The sequence below is a fragment of the Pseudophryne corroboree genome, chromosome 4 (genome assembly GCF_028390025.1).
Source record: "Pseudophryne corroboree isolate aPseCor3 chromosome 4, aPseCor3.hap2, whole genome shotgun sequence".
NCBI lineage: Eukaryota > Metazoa > Chordata > Amphibia > Anura > Myobatrachidae > Pseudophryne > Pseudophryne corroboree.
The window spans coordinates 324,245,131-324,261,674 of NC_086447.1; the positions used below are offsets into that span (position 1 = coordinate 324,245,131).

General features: G+C 43.0%; 1 protein-coding gene across 1 annotated transcript in view; it reads right to left on the reverse strand.

Annotated features, from left to right (window-relative positions):
* Positions 1-1,182: 1,182 nt before the first annotated feature.
* The window catches only part of LOC134909467 (fetuin-B-like), a 30,947-nt gene continuing 15,585 nt past the window's right edge, over positions 1,183-16,544 (reverse strand). Inside the window, exons 3-7 of the mRNA XM_063916357.1 lie at positions 11,677-11,760; positions 11,370-11,536; positions 8,238-8,351; positions 6,661-6,750; positions 1,183-1,840 (exon numbers count right to left, since the gene is read on the reverse strand). Of these exons, the coding sequence (XP_063772427.1) occupies positions 1,265-1,840; positions 6,661-6,750; positions 8,238-8,351; positions 11,370-11,536; positions 11,677-11,760 (1,031 nt within the window). The 3' untranslated portion in view covers positions 1,183-1,264. The remainder of the gene's footprint in view (positions 1,841-6,660; positions 6,751-8,237; positions 8,352-11,369; positions 11,537-11,676; positions 11,761-16,544) is intronic.

Below are 16,544 nucleotides of genomic sequence, written 5' to 3' on the forward strand. Positions count from 1 at the left end.
ATTACTGAACAAACACTGACACACATGGGTGGTCTTACAGGGTTATAAGGTAAGCCTGTTATTTGTATTCTTTTTATCCAAAAGACAGTGCCAATAAAAAGAGCACTGAAACCTTGATATATTAATGTTGCCTGTTGTGCTTTTTGTATCCTGAGTCCCGACTCCCGCACATTATATACTATATAATTATATACTACAGTATATACTGGATTTCATTGTGAAGGCAACAACATTCAATGTTCAACAACGTTTCAGTGTTATTAACTGTTGTATACAAATAAATATATATATATATATATATATATATATATACACACACACTACTATTCGCCGGTTACAGGATTCAATGATCCAATCCATCTGCTAACTTATGATCTGCTGTTAACTGTAGTGTGATTGCATTGTGTACTGTTATTCTGCAGTTTTTGTGACAATGTCTCCAGTCACAGTAGAGCCAGGTATTACAAGGTGAGGGAGACGCAGCCAAGGGGAGCGAGTCGTAACTCCAGGTTTGCATATATAACTGACCCTGAATTGGTTGCAAAAATGCTAATGGATTTGTGATTGCATTTTGTGATTCTGGATATGACTGACTGAGTAATAGGCCTTACACACTGACCGACATCACTGCACGATATGAACGATCTCGTTCATTAATGAACGAGATAACGTTCGTATTGTGCAGTGTGGAGGCACCAGTGATGAACGATGCACGGCCCCGCGCTCGTTCATCACTGGTGCCCCGTCGGCTGTGCATGCAGGCCAATATGGACGATCTCGTCCATATTTGCCTGCAGTTCTATGGAGCCGTGTGATGGGGGGAGTGAAGTAACTTCACTCCCCCCATCACTGCCCCCCCACCGCCGGGTCGGCCAATGTGTAGGGCCCATAAGGCCATATGGAAGTGATAATATCCCCTATCCCTGGTTTCCTCTGCTTATATTTTTTTAATTTTATTAGGAAATGTAAACTGTAGAAATTATTATGACATAAATAAACACTTAAAGTTTAGGACCAATTAATAGTCAAATAATCCCTCCTATAAGTACAGTATGTTTTGCATTAACATTAATGAGATAATTAGCAATATGATTGATGTATATGTGTCAAATTCTTGTCTTTGATTTAACTCATATATATCAAGAAATATTGCTGAACAGTAAGATTTCTAAAAAACACATGTTTATATTTCAGAAATGTTTATTTACTATTTAACATATGTCCTTGATTTTACTTTTTAGACCTTTTTTTAGTGCACTGTACTCTATACAGTGAGAATATCCTTCAGAACTTGTGGTAGGTCTACCAGCGGTTGACCAGGACATGTTTGCAGTGGTGAAACTTCTTTTGGAAAATCAAACTTGTCACGTATTGATTTCCTATGAGGTCCTCGTCCATGAGGTGGGCGTGGGACACCTGGGGATGGCGCAATTTGGGAATCATCAGTATTGTAGTAATAACGACTGCTTCCCTTTGATTTTTTGACAAATGATCTCTTATCACTCTGTTCTTCAGATGATGAGCCATGTCCTTCAGCTGCGGTATGGTTGTGATGTCCATGATGTTTGTGATGATCGTGTGAATGGTCATGGTGGTGAGTTTGGTTCAGGTCATGGTGATGATGGTGATGATGGTGAGAATGATGACGATGGTCATGTTTATGATGGTGAGGGTGGCAGCGGTGATGTTTATGACCTCTGAATTCTGGACCACGCACACCAGGTGCATAATTATCTCGTCCTGCCTTGCCCGGTCTTTTGCCATCAGGCTTTTCTTTTCCTTGTTCGGACGTTGAGCTTTCTTTTCCATGATCACAGTGTCCATGTTCATTATCATCATCCTTAAAATGAACAACCATATTAATTACATTTTTATTAAAAGCAGATTAACAAATATTATTTGTCCAAAATGATTTCATTTGGCCTAGGAAATATGAATGGAAACAAAATGTTAATCAATTAAGGGAATCATGGAGGATATATTAATACAGTCTATTCTGCTGTTATAGATAGAAAGCTCTGGAGGTTTTCTGTGTTTAGTATCCAACATTTCAAGGAGTTGTATGTAAGTAACTGCAGGGGAAAAGTGTGGAAGTCGCTGGTTAGGTTAATTGGGAGCCAAATGGGTGTAAGTGAGTACTGGCCTATCAGCACAAACTGCTGGACCTGCTACACAACTGCGGAACTTCTGAACATGCTATTACAGCAGTGCATAAGCATGCTACAATCCCATCACACAGCACAATACTGCACTGAATGAACTCTGTTGTAAAGCCGATCAAGAATGTACGGGAGGAAATTAGCAAACTAGCACTGTGCTGGAAAAGGTAAGTGAGCTGAAGAGGGTGTAATGATTTGGAATATTAATTGGGGTTGGAAGAAAGGATTTTGAGTGGTAGAACATTATTTATAGGAAGTGTGTAGAATTATTGAAGCTTGGGAGAACAAAGTAACATGACCATTGAGGGTTGAATGGATGAACTAGAACCGATGGGTGTGTGGAAGACTATGCAGCAAAATGAGACATAATAATACACTGGGCTGCAGGTTTAAAAATGCTAAGGATAAATTAGGTCTGGGAGGTGGATACTAAGAACTGCGGGAATAGCAAAACATTGCTTCAGTTCACTATAATATATCCTATTGTTAGCAGTGTTGGGCTGTCCCACAGGAAAAACACCCGGTGGGCCCCTCTGTCTGCCCCCCCTTAGGGATCAGGTTCCAGACTGTGCACTTGAATTATACATTATACATGTTACCATATACTGCACAGGACTATGATGTGTTTTCCACAGTGCATTGCTACTATCAATCTGGCACATTGGGCCTGATGTAATGCCGGCCGAGAACGGCATCCATGCAGCATGCCGGCCAAACTCTGACTTTTTTTTAAAGGGGCAATATATATCTCAGTAGGTCCAGGCCATGCACTCTCTGGTTAGCCAAGCCCCTGTGGCAGTGACGTAACTAGGGGTCCGCAGCCGCTGCGATCGCTTGGAGGCACGCAGGGCTGTTGGGCGCCCTAGCCGCCACTGATTTCTGCTGGGAAGGACACGGAGGGCACAGTGCACGCCTCTCCTGCGTGTCCATCCTGGGGCTCCGGCGGCAGCGGCGTGTCTGTTAAATGAAGTGCCCGTTCGTGAGCTCTGATTGGCTCACGAACTGGCACTTCATTTGACAGACACGCCGCTGCCGCCGGAGACGCAGGAAGGATACACAGGAGAGGCGCGCACTGTGTCCTCCGTGTCCTCCTTCCCAAAACTCACAGCACAGCAGCGGGGGAGCCTGGAGGAGGGGGGTGGGGTGGGGGTGGTGGTAGTGTACATGGCACTGGGGGAGCATATTTGGCACTTGTGGGGTAGCATATTTGGCACTGGGGGGAGGCATATTGGGCCCTGGGGGAGCATATTTTGCACTGGGGTGTATATGTGTACCTGGCACATTGGGGGGAGCCATATTTGGCACTGGGGGTATATGTGTACCTGGCACTGGGGGGGCATATGGAGCACTGGGGGCATATGTGTACCTGGCACTGTGGGGGAATATCTGGCACTGGGGGCATATGTGGCACTAGGAGCACAGCCCTAGCAACAAGCATTACCCCCTGGTTACAAGCACAACACCTAGCTCATGAAATCCCTGGCAACAAGCATTACCCCCTAGCAACGAGCATGACACCCAGTGCATGAAAACCCCTGGCAACGAATATTACCACCTGGCAACAAGCTTGAAACCCAGCACATGATACTTCTGGCAACAAGCATAACACCTACCGCATGAAATCCCTGGCAACGAGCATGACACCCTGAGCATAAAAACCCCTGGCACCGTGCATGGAACCAAGAGCATGAAACCCCTGGCAACGAGCAGGTAATTTAAAAGTAATTAGAAGCCTTACTGTAGGACTTAATGTGTAATGGGCACTGCGGTGTGTAGCATAATGTATCACGGACATTGTAAAATGTGGTATAATGTCTCAGGGGCATTGCAGTGTGTGGCATAATGTATGACGGGCATTGCGGTGTGTGGCATAGGGTATAACGGGCATTGCAGTATGTGTCACAGGCATTATGGTGTGTGGTATATTATATCACGGGCATTGTGGTATGTGGTATAATATCTCAGGGTCATTGCAGTGTGTGGCATAATGTATCACGGACATTGCGGTGTGTGTCATAATGTATTGTATGTGCTATAATGTATCAGGGGCATTGCAGTGGGTAGCATAATGTATAACAGGCATTACGATGCCTGTCATAATGTGTCACAGGCATTATGGTGTGTGGCATATTGTGTCATAGGCATTATTGTGTGTGGAATAATGTCTAAGGGCCATTGCAGTATGTGGCATAATGTATACTGGGCTTTACTATAAGGAGGAAAAATGACAAATAATGTAAGGGGCATGATTCAGGATCATTTTTTTTCCTGTGGTGGCCAACGTCTGGGCGTGCAGGTTGCAAAACTGGGGTATAAGATAGTCTTCTCCTGCAATGCCATGCCCCTTTATGCAAAGCCACGCCCATTTCAGCAATGCCATGCCCCTTTTTGCGACGCGCGCCTTCGGCACGCACAGATTCACCGCTTTACTAGTGCCAATTATGTGGGGGGGGGGGGGGGAAATAATTTTTTGGCTTGGGGGAGAAAAATTTCTAGTTACGCCTCTGCCCTGTGGTGACTAGTTACAACCCCTCTGGAGACTAGCCACGCTCCTAAACATGGAATCCAACTGCATTCTCCCGGTGGGCCCATCATGCACCAGCCTGACACTGATTATTAGTAAAAAAAACACGGTAAGATAAAATGGTAAAAAGTCTGAGGCAGTACTTGTTGCATAAGCCACACACCAAGTTACCATATTGTATTGACGGTATTCCGTTTCTAGGTCGACAGTGCTAGGTCAAGGGTAGTCAACCCTGGTCCTCGAGAGCTACCAACAGTGCACGTTTTCCATGTCTCGTCACAGAGTCCACCTGTGGATCTTTTAAAATGTAACAGCTAGTAATGACTGCACATGTGCACCTGCCAGACGAGCTGGAAAACGTGAACTGTTGGTAGCTCTTGAGGACCAGGGTTGGCTACCACTGGTCTAGGTAGACAGGGTTTCTAGGTCGACAGGGTCTCTAGATTGACATGTTCTAGGCCGACAGGTCAAAAGGTGGACATGAGTATTTCTCCTTTTTTTTTCTTTTTTTGAACTCATGTCGACCTTTTGACCTGTCGACCTACATACCCTGTTGACCTAGCATCCCTGTCGTCCTAGTTACTGTCGACCAATAGTGGTTGACCTAGACACTGTCGACCTAATTACTGTCGACCCTCCATACCACACCCGTATTGACAGGACAAGGTACATTTTGTCCCCTTTCTGTGTTTCCATTGTATTTTTGTTTTAATTAAACTTGTTTCTTCTGCATAGCATATTGATTTGTGATTTTGATTATACAACTTTTTTTTAATACTGTAGCTTACATGCACTTTCCAGTGCTATTAATTGCATTATGAAGCAGCTTAGAAAAAGCTAGAATACATTAAGTTGGATACATGTTCTGGACGCATTTAGATATTATAAAGACCTTTGTATTGACCATTTGGATGATATCTAAAAATGCATGATTCTGCCTGCACAAAATGTTCCCTTCTACATTCAGACATTGCAATATAATTTTTAAATAGGAGGTTTGTGCTTCAGATATACTGCAATCCTGTGACTAATTGCTTGGTCTCATGTTGAGTCATTGTAAATTTTATGATGTTGCAGTGAGAATCACAATTTACTCTGGAAGACAGATGCTGCTGATCATAAAGAATTTAAAAATACAATTTAAAATGAATGAATAGGCAGCATCTGTGATCAGAATGAGGTAGCTGTCAGTCACCTGGAGAAAAACACATACACATGGCCGTATAACAGGCAACTGCAAGTGATTGCCAGTTACCTCCTGTGAGTCCCAAAGGCTGTACTGTGATCTTTTTTATTTTATTTTTTAAACCAAGCAGCGTGCATCCCAGGACATCAAATTTCAAATAAACTTTAAATGAATAAAACACATATTTTTTTCCTTTTTCTTAGATCCACTTTACTTCAAATGGGAAATGCAACTGCATTCTGTGCTTGATGTGTCATAGCCCAAATAGAGGAAAACATCTAAATATCTCCATAACTAACAATTAACTGCTCAGTATGCTAAAGGATGAAATCCAGAGTAAACTGGTACTTCAGTTATATGAAAGACGATCAAAATTCCCACACTGACCACTTCTGGTTGGCTGTCAGTGAAGACACACTTAATTGAATTGGGTGGTCTTTTTCTAAGGAGATTTTTAGTTTTTTTTCTGATTTGGACAAATGTGAACAAAAATAAAATTTAATTTATAATAATTTCGTGAAAGAACATTTTAATTTCCATTTGGACTGTAACTTTGAAAAATAAAAAGTAAAATCTAGTAAAGTAATGAACGAGGATCTTGAAGAGTTGTTTTATTCAATTTAAATATTAAATTTTAATGTAAATTAAATAATTTTATTTTATATCTTGCATGACTTACTTTCCTCGTTTGTAGTACTTCAGTTAATTAATGCAATATATGACCTGAACCAGAATCCTTACTTTTAGTTAATATTAGTTTTCGTTTGTAGTAGATGAAATAGATATATTACCTTTGGCTCGTAGATTTCACAGGAGACCTCTAGCGTTTCAACATTCTCTAATGTAGAAGTGTAAATGCTTCCTTTGCAGAAACCAACATGCTGTGGATGAGAAATAACATAGAATATACCCACAAATGAAGTTCTATCCAGTTGAAGAAATGTGAGAAGAGAGGTATACCGGCTACCCTTGCCTGTATCTTTACTTTTTGAACACACACAGGGGATGATGCAGAGATAGAAGAAAAAATAGTGCACACAATAATTGCATATTTTGGCACATAGGGCATAATTCAGCATGGATTGCAATTAAGATATTTTGCAGTTTGGCCAACTATCAAAAGACTGTGCTGCATATGTATTGCGCTTGCATCAGAACTGTATTGCAATCGCAGTGCGTTTGCAATTTTTAAAGTGATGCGATTGCACATTGATTGACAGGAAGTGAGCGTTTAGGGGTGGTAACATGGAATTTCGTGGGAGTGGTGGCCAAAACGCAGGCGTATCATGGCTGTTTGGTGGGCGGGTCTCTGACGTCATCTGTGCTCACTTGCATGCTACAGCGTGTGCAGATTTATGGATGATCTGCCTTGGCGCAGATTGAATTTACATCTGTTCCCAATTATGCGCATTTGCAAAACTGCCGTGGGCCTTTTTTCCATTTCTGGGCGGCAACTACCTGTGCGATTCTTTCCAATTGAGATTACAAAATATCGCACTTTTTTTTTTTTTATATATAATATGTTTATTGAGGAAAAAAAGGTGTAACACACATTTTTTTTTCACAATTGCACGGCAATAACTATAGCAGAGACAATAACAGAGCTAGGGTTGTGTAGGAATGTACATCGTTGCATTTGTTCAATAGCAATCACTTATAACAATAAAATGATAAAAGGAAATAGAATATAGAGGGCAGTACCAAACACAGAGTAGAAAACAGTAACCCCTCGGTGACATTAACAGTATAAACAAGCCAAAACAGACGGTCATGAGAAAGAGAAAGTTAAGGTTAAAATTAAAATTAAAAGGGTGGCGATCCCCTCATAAGCATCTCGGTATTGTACCATGTAGTAAATATCGCACTTTTAGTAGCAATAGTGATCTGTGATGAATGAGGGCCATAAGCAGAGCTTTACCCATTTTGTACACATGGGCAGCATATGCACCTAGTTTATGACATTTGTCGTCATGTACTGTATAGGTGCATGAACCCCATTTGCATGCACTCACTTACTAGGCACGGCCAGTGCAAAGACGCAGAATACACCATGCCAAGCTCACTCTGTATGAGCCCCAACATCTGCTGAATCATGTAGTATTCTTGGGGGGAAAATATATATTTTCATCAGTGCTTTTTTCTGGTAGCGCTCAGCATCTTTTTTTAGGGGTGTTATTTAACATTTTTTAGAACTAGTTCCAGAAATAGGAAAAAAATCAGAGTAGCTGTTTGACATTTTCCAACATGTGGCATAGGTTTTAGCCACTTTTTATATATGTTTATTTCTTTTTGGAGTTGACTCAAAAAACAATAAAAATCTAACTATAAAAAAAAGTATGGTCCAGCTTCTGTGAGATATTTTACTTACTGTTTCATTGTCTCTTAGGTCATTGCAGTTCTCTAGGATGACATCAGCCTGAGCTTTTGAGCAACCTGTTTCTTTAATAGTGAAATAGAAGAAGTAGGATGGTCCGACCACCCACTGGAAGAACAAAAGTTACAATATTATGTTATGCCATTTGCTGATTACTTTTAAGTTGTCAAATTCTCAGACAATGTGATCTTTAATCTGTACAATTATGAAAAACATATAAAGTGTTTCAGAATTTTCCAATAATAATAATGGAAGTAAATCTGTATTAATGTATGCACTGCAGGGGGAAATAGTTTATTAGAAGTAGAGCTATAAAATGACAGGTTGGAGGAAAAAATAAATACAAAAATAATCTTTGACCCTACAAACCGAAGCAAATGAAGGCATATAAGGAAAACTATATTTAAACTTTCCCAAGCAAAAAATACGTAAACAATATATATGACTTGCAACACAGATGTTGACAAAAAAAGGAAATGTGCACAATGCTATTAGATATAAATCTCTCTGCACATGTTACATCTGCCCCACCTGCAGTGCAATATAGTTTTGCCCAGTTGCTTGGTTTTTATTTTTATTTTCTTGCAAACCTGAATCAGGACTATTGTTCCATTACTGACATATGTTACATGGTATCATTCATTTTATTACTTTGGGCCTGATTCAGAGGTGGACACTGCTGCATCTGCTCTTATGTCTGTGACTGGAGTTGCTACTGTGGTAATATGCAAATACTAGTTACAGCCCTCCCCTGGTGTAATAGCCTGTGTCTGATTGTGCAAGCATAGAAAAAACACCCACTTTCAGTGTCTGTGCATGCCCTAACACCACTAGTAGTTCTTGGCAAGTCACCATCGGCACACCATCCACACTTGGACCAGCCCTACGACAGGTGCAGTTTCACCATGTAAGCATGGCCTCTGTAGCAGCTGATGTGCTTATGAGACTGCAGCTGTTGTCACTGACCTGCCCAAAAACACTCCCATAACACACCCACAAACACTCCCATAACACGCCCAAGAGACTGACTTTTTTTGCGTTCACTTCAGGCCACCTCCCAGTCACCACCCAGGAATGCCCATCACTTTGCTGCCCCACCTCTAATACCATCTGTCCCGATTGCAACAGCATCTTTTTTGTAATTCATGCACCTTATGGGTTCCCAGAACTAGTTGCGCATGCAAATAATCGCTCCGCTACGTGAACACTGGCTTTATGTGTGAATTGCATGCACCTCTGAATCAGACCATTTATATTTTTATACGGCACAGTTCTCTTTTTATAATATCAGCTCTGCAAATCATATTTCATACAGATGTGTTCTCATACACTATTGCTGCAGGTTCTTTGCGACTCTGCTAGCACTGTTTATCTTTTTACCTGGAAATGTGTCTTAATCACAACACGATGCGACTAGGATGCACCAGGAGCCTGTGCTGATTAATTTGATGTGTGACACTTGCATATCTTTCTGTGGCTGAGTAATTAAGGCATTTGGACTGAAATGCCAGTGGGCAGGGTACCGGCGGTCAGAATACCGACCACGGCAAACCACTGTTTAGAATCCCAACAGAGATCGCAAAACAAACTACCCCTTACCCCCCTAACCCTAATGCCCCCTTACTGCAGCCTAACCCTAATCCCCTCCCCCCGCAACCTAACCCTCCCCATTGGTGCCTAACCCTAACTCCCCCTTCCCCGCAGCCTAAACATACCCCACTATCCCACAGCCTAACCCTCCCCGGGGGTGTCTAACCCTAACCCTCCTGCCCGCAGTCTATCCCTAACCCTCCCCCCACAACCTAAACCTTCCCCCCCGCGTCTTTACTCTCTGACGTCCCGGCAGTCAGTTGATCAGGATCCCGGCGCTGGCATTGTGATCCTATTCTGGTCATTGTCGGGATTCCGGCAACGGTCTTTTGACAGCCGGGATCCCGTCCGCTGGGATCCTAACTGGATCCCCAAATTAAGCAGTGCAGTCTTCTGGTGCATCCTAGTCACCTCTCATTGTGACTAAGACACATTTTCAGGTGAAAAAGAAGCCAGGCGCTAGTAAAATCGCATGGGACCTGAAGGTTCACTCATGCCAGGTATTTTGCAATGCATAGCATATTAAGACCTAGGTGTATGAGGGCACATCTGTAAATTAAATGTATGCATTTTATATATATATATATATATATATATATATTTTTTTTTTTTTGTATCCCTAATCTTGAGAATAATGGCAGTTGTTGTATATTGCTTATTTAACCCAAATGCCAGCATGTTCCACCATCATCTCTGATGACAGAGAGAAAGAGAAATTGAGAGACATACCGATGTAGCCAATCTCATCCTGGCTGCGGCTAATCGCGCCCGTGATTAGTCTGTCATAGATATTCACACCCATGGACTATTGACAATGCATTAGCTAATTGCGGGAGCAAATAGTCGCAGCCCGGCGCACCTTGTCGTTGCTGCAATGTATGTGCGTACTCATCGCGGCAGTGATGAAGCCAGCTACTTCTATAGCACATGGTAAGGAGAGGGAGAAATGGTGCTAGCTATCAGTTCGTATGCTATGGTTTTCCACTTTGTTATACCATGATTTTATTTTCCTTATGTTTGTTTCTATATCATTTATTGTGATTTATGTACAAATATACCTAAAAATGTAATCTCTTTAATATTCATCCAGAAAATGTGTATATTCTGATGAATAATGCATCCTGTGGAAAATTACATGGATATCATGGGCTGGATGTAAGGAAGTCTGAGTTGGCCGGAGGTGCGAGTTCCCAGCGGAACTCAGATGTATTTTTAAAGCAGCAATCATTTACAAGGCAAAACCATGCGTTGTAAATGACTGCCGCTTTAAAAAAGAAACGTCCGAATGCAGCCGGGAACCCACACCCATGACCATATGGGTGTCGACCATTGTCATGTCAACCATTTGAACACGTCGACCTTTTGTACCTGTCGACCATAAGCACTTCATAAGCACTTTTGATGTTTTACATGTTGACCTATGCATGTTTGCTATTAGTGGTCGACCAATTGACTGTCAACCTTGATCAAGGTGATCAAGGTCAAGCGATGATCCTCTAACTCGGATGTAGTTGTCTGACATGGGCATAGGCTTACCTGTGATCTCACTCTGTCTATATGGTCCACTTTAAAATGACTGGTCTCGTTACTTTCTTTGTTGAATTTTTCAACCAAGCGATCAGCCTTTGCTTTAATTTCAGCTGTGATATCAGTTATCACTGTAGGGCAGTCTGGACATAACCTGTGAATTGTACTGGAAGGAACTGATAACAAAACAAGGTCATTAGATGCATACATGTACATGTGTAGATCTGCATAACAATAACTGTGACAGTCCCTCTGCCACCCCTCTTTCGCCTATCCAGACACCACCCACACAAATGTATTCCCCATATTGCTGTACCTGGAGTGACGGTACAGTCGTACTTCAACAGTTTCAGTATTCTCCATGGCCTGGATATTGCAATAATAGCTTTGCAGTCACCAACTGCCTATAATGTAAATAGCACTGATTTAGTAAAACATGTGTGGAATCACCCTGCTCTGGACACACACCTGTCTAAAATATACCTGTTCACACACAGCCGATAACAGCACACATTACTTCTATAGTGACACACACCTGCCTATACAAATTTCTCTCCACAGCAACACAGAATATCCCAAATGACCCGAATAGCTAGCATGGTGCTTTTATGTGCATAGGGCATAGGGGGTCATTCCGAGTTGTTCGCTCGCAAGCTGCTTTTAGCAGCTTTGCACACGCTAAGCCGCCGCCTACTGGGAGTGAATCCTAGCTTATCAAAATTGCGAACGAAAGATTAGCAGAATTGCGAATAGACACTTCTTAGCAGTTTCTGAGTAGCTCCAGACTTACTCGGCATCTGCGATCAGTTCAGTCAGTGTCGTTCCTGGTTTGACGTCACAAACACACCCAGCGTTCGCCCAGACACTCCTCCGTTTCTCCAGCCACTCCCGCGTTTTTCCCAGAAACGCCAGCGTTTTTTCGCACACACCCATAAAACGGCCAGTTTCCGCCCAGAAACACCCACTTCCTGTCAATCACATTACGATCACCAGAACGAAGAAAAAACCTTGTAATGCCGTGAGTAAAATACCTAACTGCATAGAAAATTTACTTGGCGCAGTCGCACTGCGGACATTGCGCATGCGCATTAGCGACTAATCGCTCCGTTGCGGAAAAAAAAATAACGAGCGAACAACTCGGAATGACCCCCATAATTCAGACCTGATCGCAGTAGCAAAATTGTTCTCTGATGGGCAAAACCATGTGCACTGCAGGGGGGCAGATATAACATGTGCAGAGAGAGTTAGATTTGGGTGGGGAGTGTTCAACCTGAAATCTAAATTGCAGTGTAAAAATAAAGCAGCCAGTATTTACTAGAGATGAGCGGGTTCGGTTTCTCTGAATCCGAACCCGCCAGAACTTCATGTTTTTTTTCACGGGTCCGAGCGACTCGGATCTTCCCGCCTTGCTCGGTTAACCCGAGCGCGCCCGAACGTCATCATGACGCTGTCGGATTCTCGCGAGGCTCGGATTCTATCGCGAGACTCGGATTCTATATAAGGAGCCCGCGTCGCCGCCATTTTCACACGTGCATTGAGATTGATAGGGAGAGGACGTGGCTGGCGTCCTCTCCGTTTAGAATTAGAATAGATTAGAGAGACACTTGATTTACTAATTTTGGGGAGCATTAGGAGTACTCAGTAGTGTACAGTGCAGAGTTTTGCTGATAGTGACCAGTGACCACCACTTTTATTTATAATCCGTTCTCTGCCTGAAAAAAGCGATACACAGCACACAGTGACTCAGTCACATACCATATCTGTGTGCACTGCTCAGGCTCAGGCCAGTGTGCTGCATCATCTATTATCTATATATAATATTATATATATCTGTCTGACTGCTCAGCTCACACAGCTTATAATTGTGGGGGAGACTGGGGAGCACTACTGCAGTGCCAGTTATAGGTTATAGCAGGAGCCAGGAGTACATAATATATTATATAGTGAGTGACCACCAGACACACAGTGCAGTTTATTTAATATATCCGTTCTCTGCCTGAAAAAAGCGATACACACAGTGACTCAGTCAGTCACATACCATATCTGTGTGCACTGCTCAGGCTCAGGCCAGTGTGCTGCATCATCTATATATATATTATATATCTGTCTGACTGCTCAGCTCACACAGCTTATAATTGTGGGGGAGACTGGGGAGCACTACTGCAGTGCCAGTTATAGGTTATAGCAGGAGCCAGGAGTACATAATATTATATTAAAATTAAACAGTGCACACTTTTGCTGCAGGAGTGCCACTGCCAGTGTGACTAGTGACCAGTGACCTGACCACCAGTATATAATATTAGTAGTATACTATCTCTTTATCAACCAGTCTATATTAGCAGCAGACACAGTACAGTGCGGTAGTTCACGGCTGTGGCTACCTCTGTGTCGGCACTCGGCAGCCCGTCCATAATTGTATATACCACCTAACCGTGGTTTTTTTTTCTTTCTTTATACATACATACTAGTTACGAGTATACTATCTCTTTATCAACCAGTCTATATATTAGCAGCAGACACAGTACAGTGCGGTAGTTCACGGCTGTGGCTACCTCTGTGTCGGCACTCGGCAGCCCGTCCATAATTGTATATACCACCTAACCGTGGTTTTTTTTTCTTTCTTTATACATACATACTAGTTACGAGTATACTATCTCTTTATCAACCAGTCTATATATTAGCAGCAGACACAGTACAGTGCGGTAGTTCACGGCTGTGGCTACCTCTGTGTCGGCACTCGGCAGCCCGTCCATAATTGTATATACCACCTAACCGTGTTTTTTTTTTCTTTCTTTATACATACATACTAGTTACGAGTATACTATCTCTTTATCAACCAGTCTATATATTAGCAGCAGACACAGTACAGTGCGGTAGTTCACGGCTGTGGCTACCTCTGTGTCGGCACTCGGCAGCCCGTCCATAATTGTATATACCACCTAACCGTGGTTTTTTTTTCTTTCTTTATACATACATACTAGTTACGAGTATACTATCTCTTTATCAACCAGTCTATATATTAGCAGCAGACACAGTACAGTGCGGTAGTTCACGGCTGTGGCTACCTCTGTGTCGGCACTCGGCAGCCCGTCCATAATTGTATATACCACCTAACCGTGGTTTTTTTTTCTTTCTTTATACATACATACTAGTTACGAGTATACTATCTCTTTATCAACCAGTCTATATATTAGCAGCAGACACAGTACAGTGCGGTAGTTCACGGCTGTGGCTACCTCTGTGTCGGCACTCGGCAGCCCGTCCATAATTGTATACTAGTATCCAATCCATCCATCTCCATTGTTTACCTGAGGTGCCTTTTAGTTGTGCCTATTAAAATATGGAGAACAAAAATGTTGAGGTTCCAAAATTAGGGAAAGATCAAGATCCACTTCCACCTCGTGCTGAAGCTGCTGCCACTAGTCATGGCCGAGACGATGAAATGCCAGCAACGTCGTCTGCCAAGGCCGATGCCCAATGTCATAGTACAGAGCATGTCAAATCCAAAACACCAAATATCAGTAAAAAGCCTCTTTTTTTCTTTGCGTCATGTGCTGTTTGGGGAGGGTTTTTTGGAAGGGACATCCTGCGTGACACTGCAGTGCCACTCCTAGATGGGCCCGGTGTTTGTGTCGGCCACTAGGGTCGCTAATCTTACTCACACAGCTACCTCATTGCGCCTCTTTTTTTCTTTGCGTCATGTGCTGTTTGGGGAGGGTTTTTTGGAAGGGACATCCTGCGTGACACTGCAGTGCCACTCCTAGATGGGCCCGGTGTTTGTGTCGGCCACTAGGGTCGCTTATCTTACTCACACAGCGACCTCGGTGCAAATTTTAGGACTAAAAATAATATTGTGAGGTGTGAGGTATTCAGAATAGACTGAAAATTAGTGTAAATTATGGTTTTTGAGGTTAATAATACTTTGGGATCAAAATGACCCCCAAATTCTATGATTTAAGCTGTTTTTTAGTGTTTTTTGAAAAAAACACCCGAATCCAAAACACACCCGAATCCGACAAAAAAAATTCGGTGAGGTTTTGCCAAAACGCGGTCGAACCCAAAACACGGCCGCGGAACCGAACCCAAAACCAAAACACAAAACCCGAAAAATTTCAGGCGCTCATCTCTAGTATTTACCCTGCACAGAAACAAAATAACCCACCCAAATCTAACTCTCTCTGCACATGTTATATCTGCAGCACCTGTAGTGCACATGGTGCCCATTAGAGAACATTGCTGTTGTGTACAGGTCTGAATTAGGCCCATAGTCCGCTTGATCCTTCTTCTCCACAGGGCTGCCATCAGGGGGGTGCTGGGGGCACAGCTGTCCCGGGCCCAGCCTCTCTGACAGAGAGAGGAGGGCCCGAGATGCTCAGGCAGCCACCTGCCCGCCCGCCGCCGTCCCCGCCGTTCCGCGGTCGTCCCCGCTGTTCAGCTGCAGGAGGACGGAGGAGAGCAGCAGAACAGTGGAGATGGAGGCGGACAGGCATCAGCATCCCGGGCCCTCCCGACAGCGGCACATATATGTATGTATGTATGTATGTATGTATGTATGTATGACTATGCATGCATGTGTGTGTATATAATACACACACACACACACACACACACACACACACACACACGTTAACTGGTGCAATTCTAAAGCTGACTCCACCACAGTGGGGGGCCCCGCCTATTTTGTCAGTCCCGGGCCCCACAATTTCTGATGGCAGCCCTGCTTCTCTATATACCATTTGTCAGATGTACTACACCCAAGACCCTGAGCATTTTTGCACCATTTTCTCAGGTTGCCCTGTATGGAGACGCAGGGAAATAATTACTGGGCATGTGCAGAAACACTATCCTGCACATGCGCAGTATATTTATAAATGATGACTGCAATGCAGTCTTAAGCCATAATATTACACTACTGCGTTCCTGATGGGTCCAGCTTTACACTTCACATTTCAAAAGTTGATTTGTTTTGTGGATTGCAGCTGTAACCTGTTTAATTTTCCTCTGGTAATGCGTGGTAAATGATGACAGTTTCTGCTGCATGTACAGAAATATACCCCTAATCATCATTAATCAAAATGCTGAAATACAAATGAAAGATATACAGTATCTCACCATGATTTGCGGCGGCAGATCCGAATCTACAGATGCAATTCATTATTGCTCTGGTGCTGCCCTGTCCTGCGA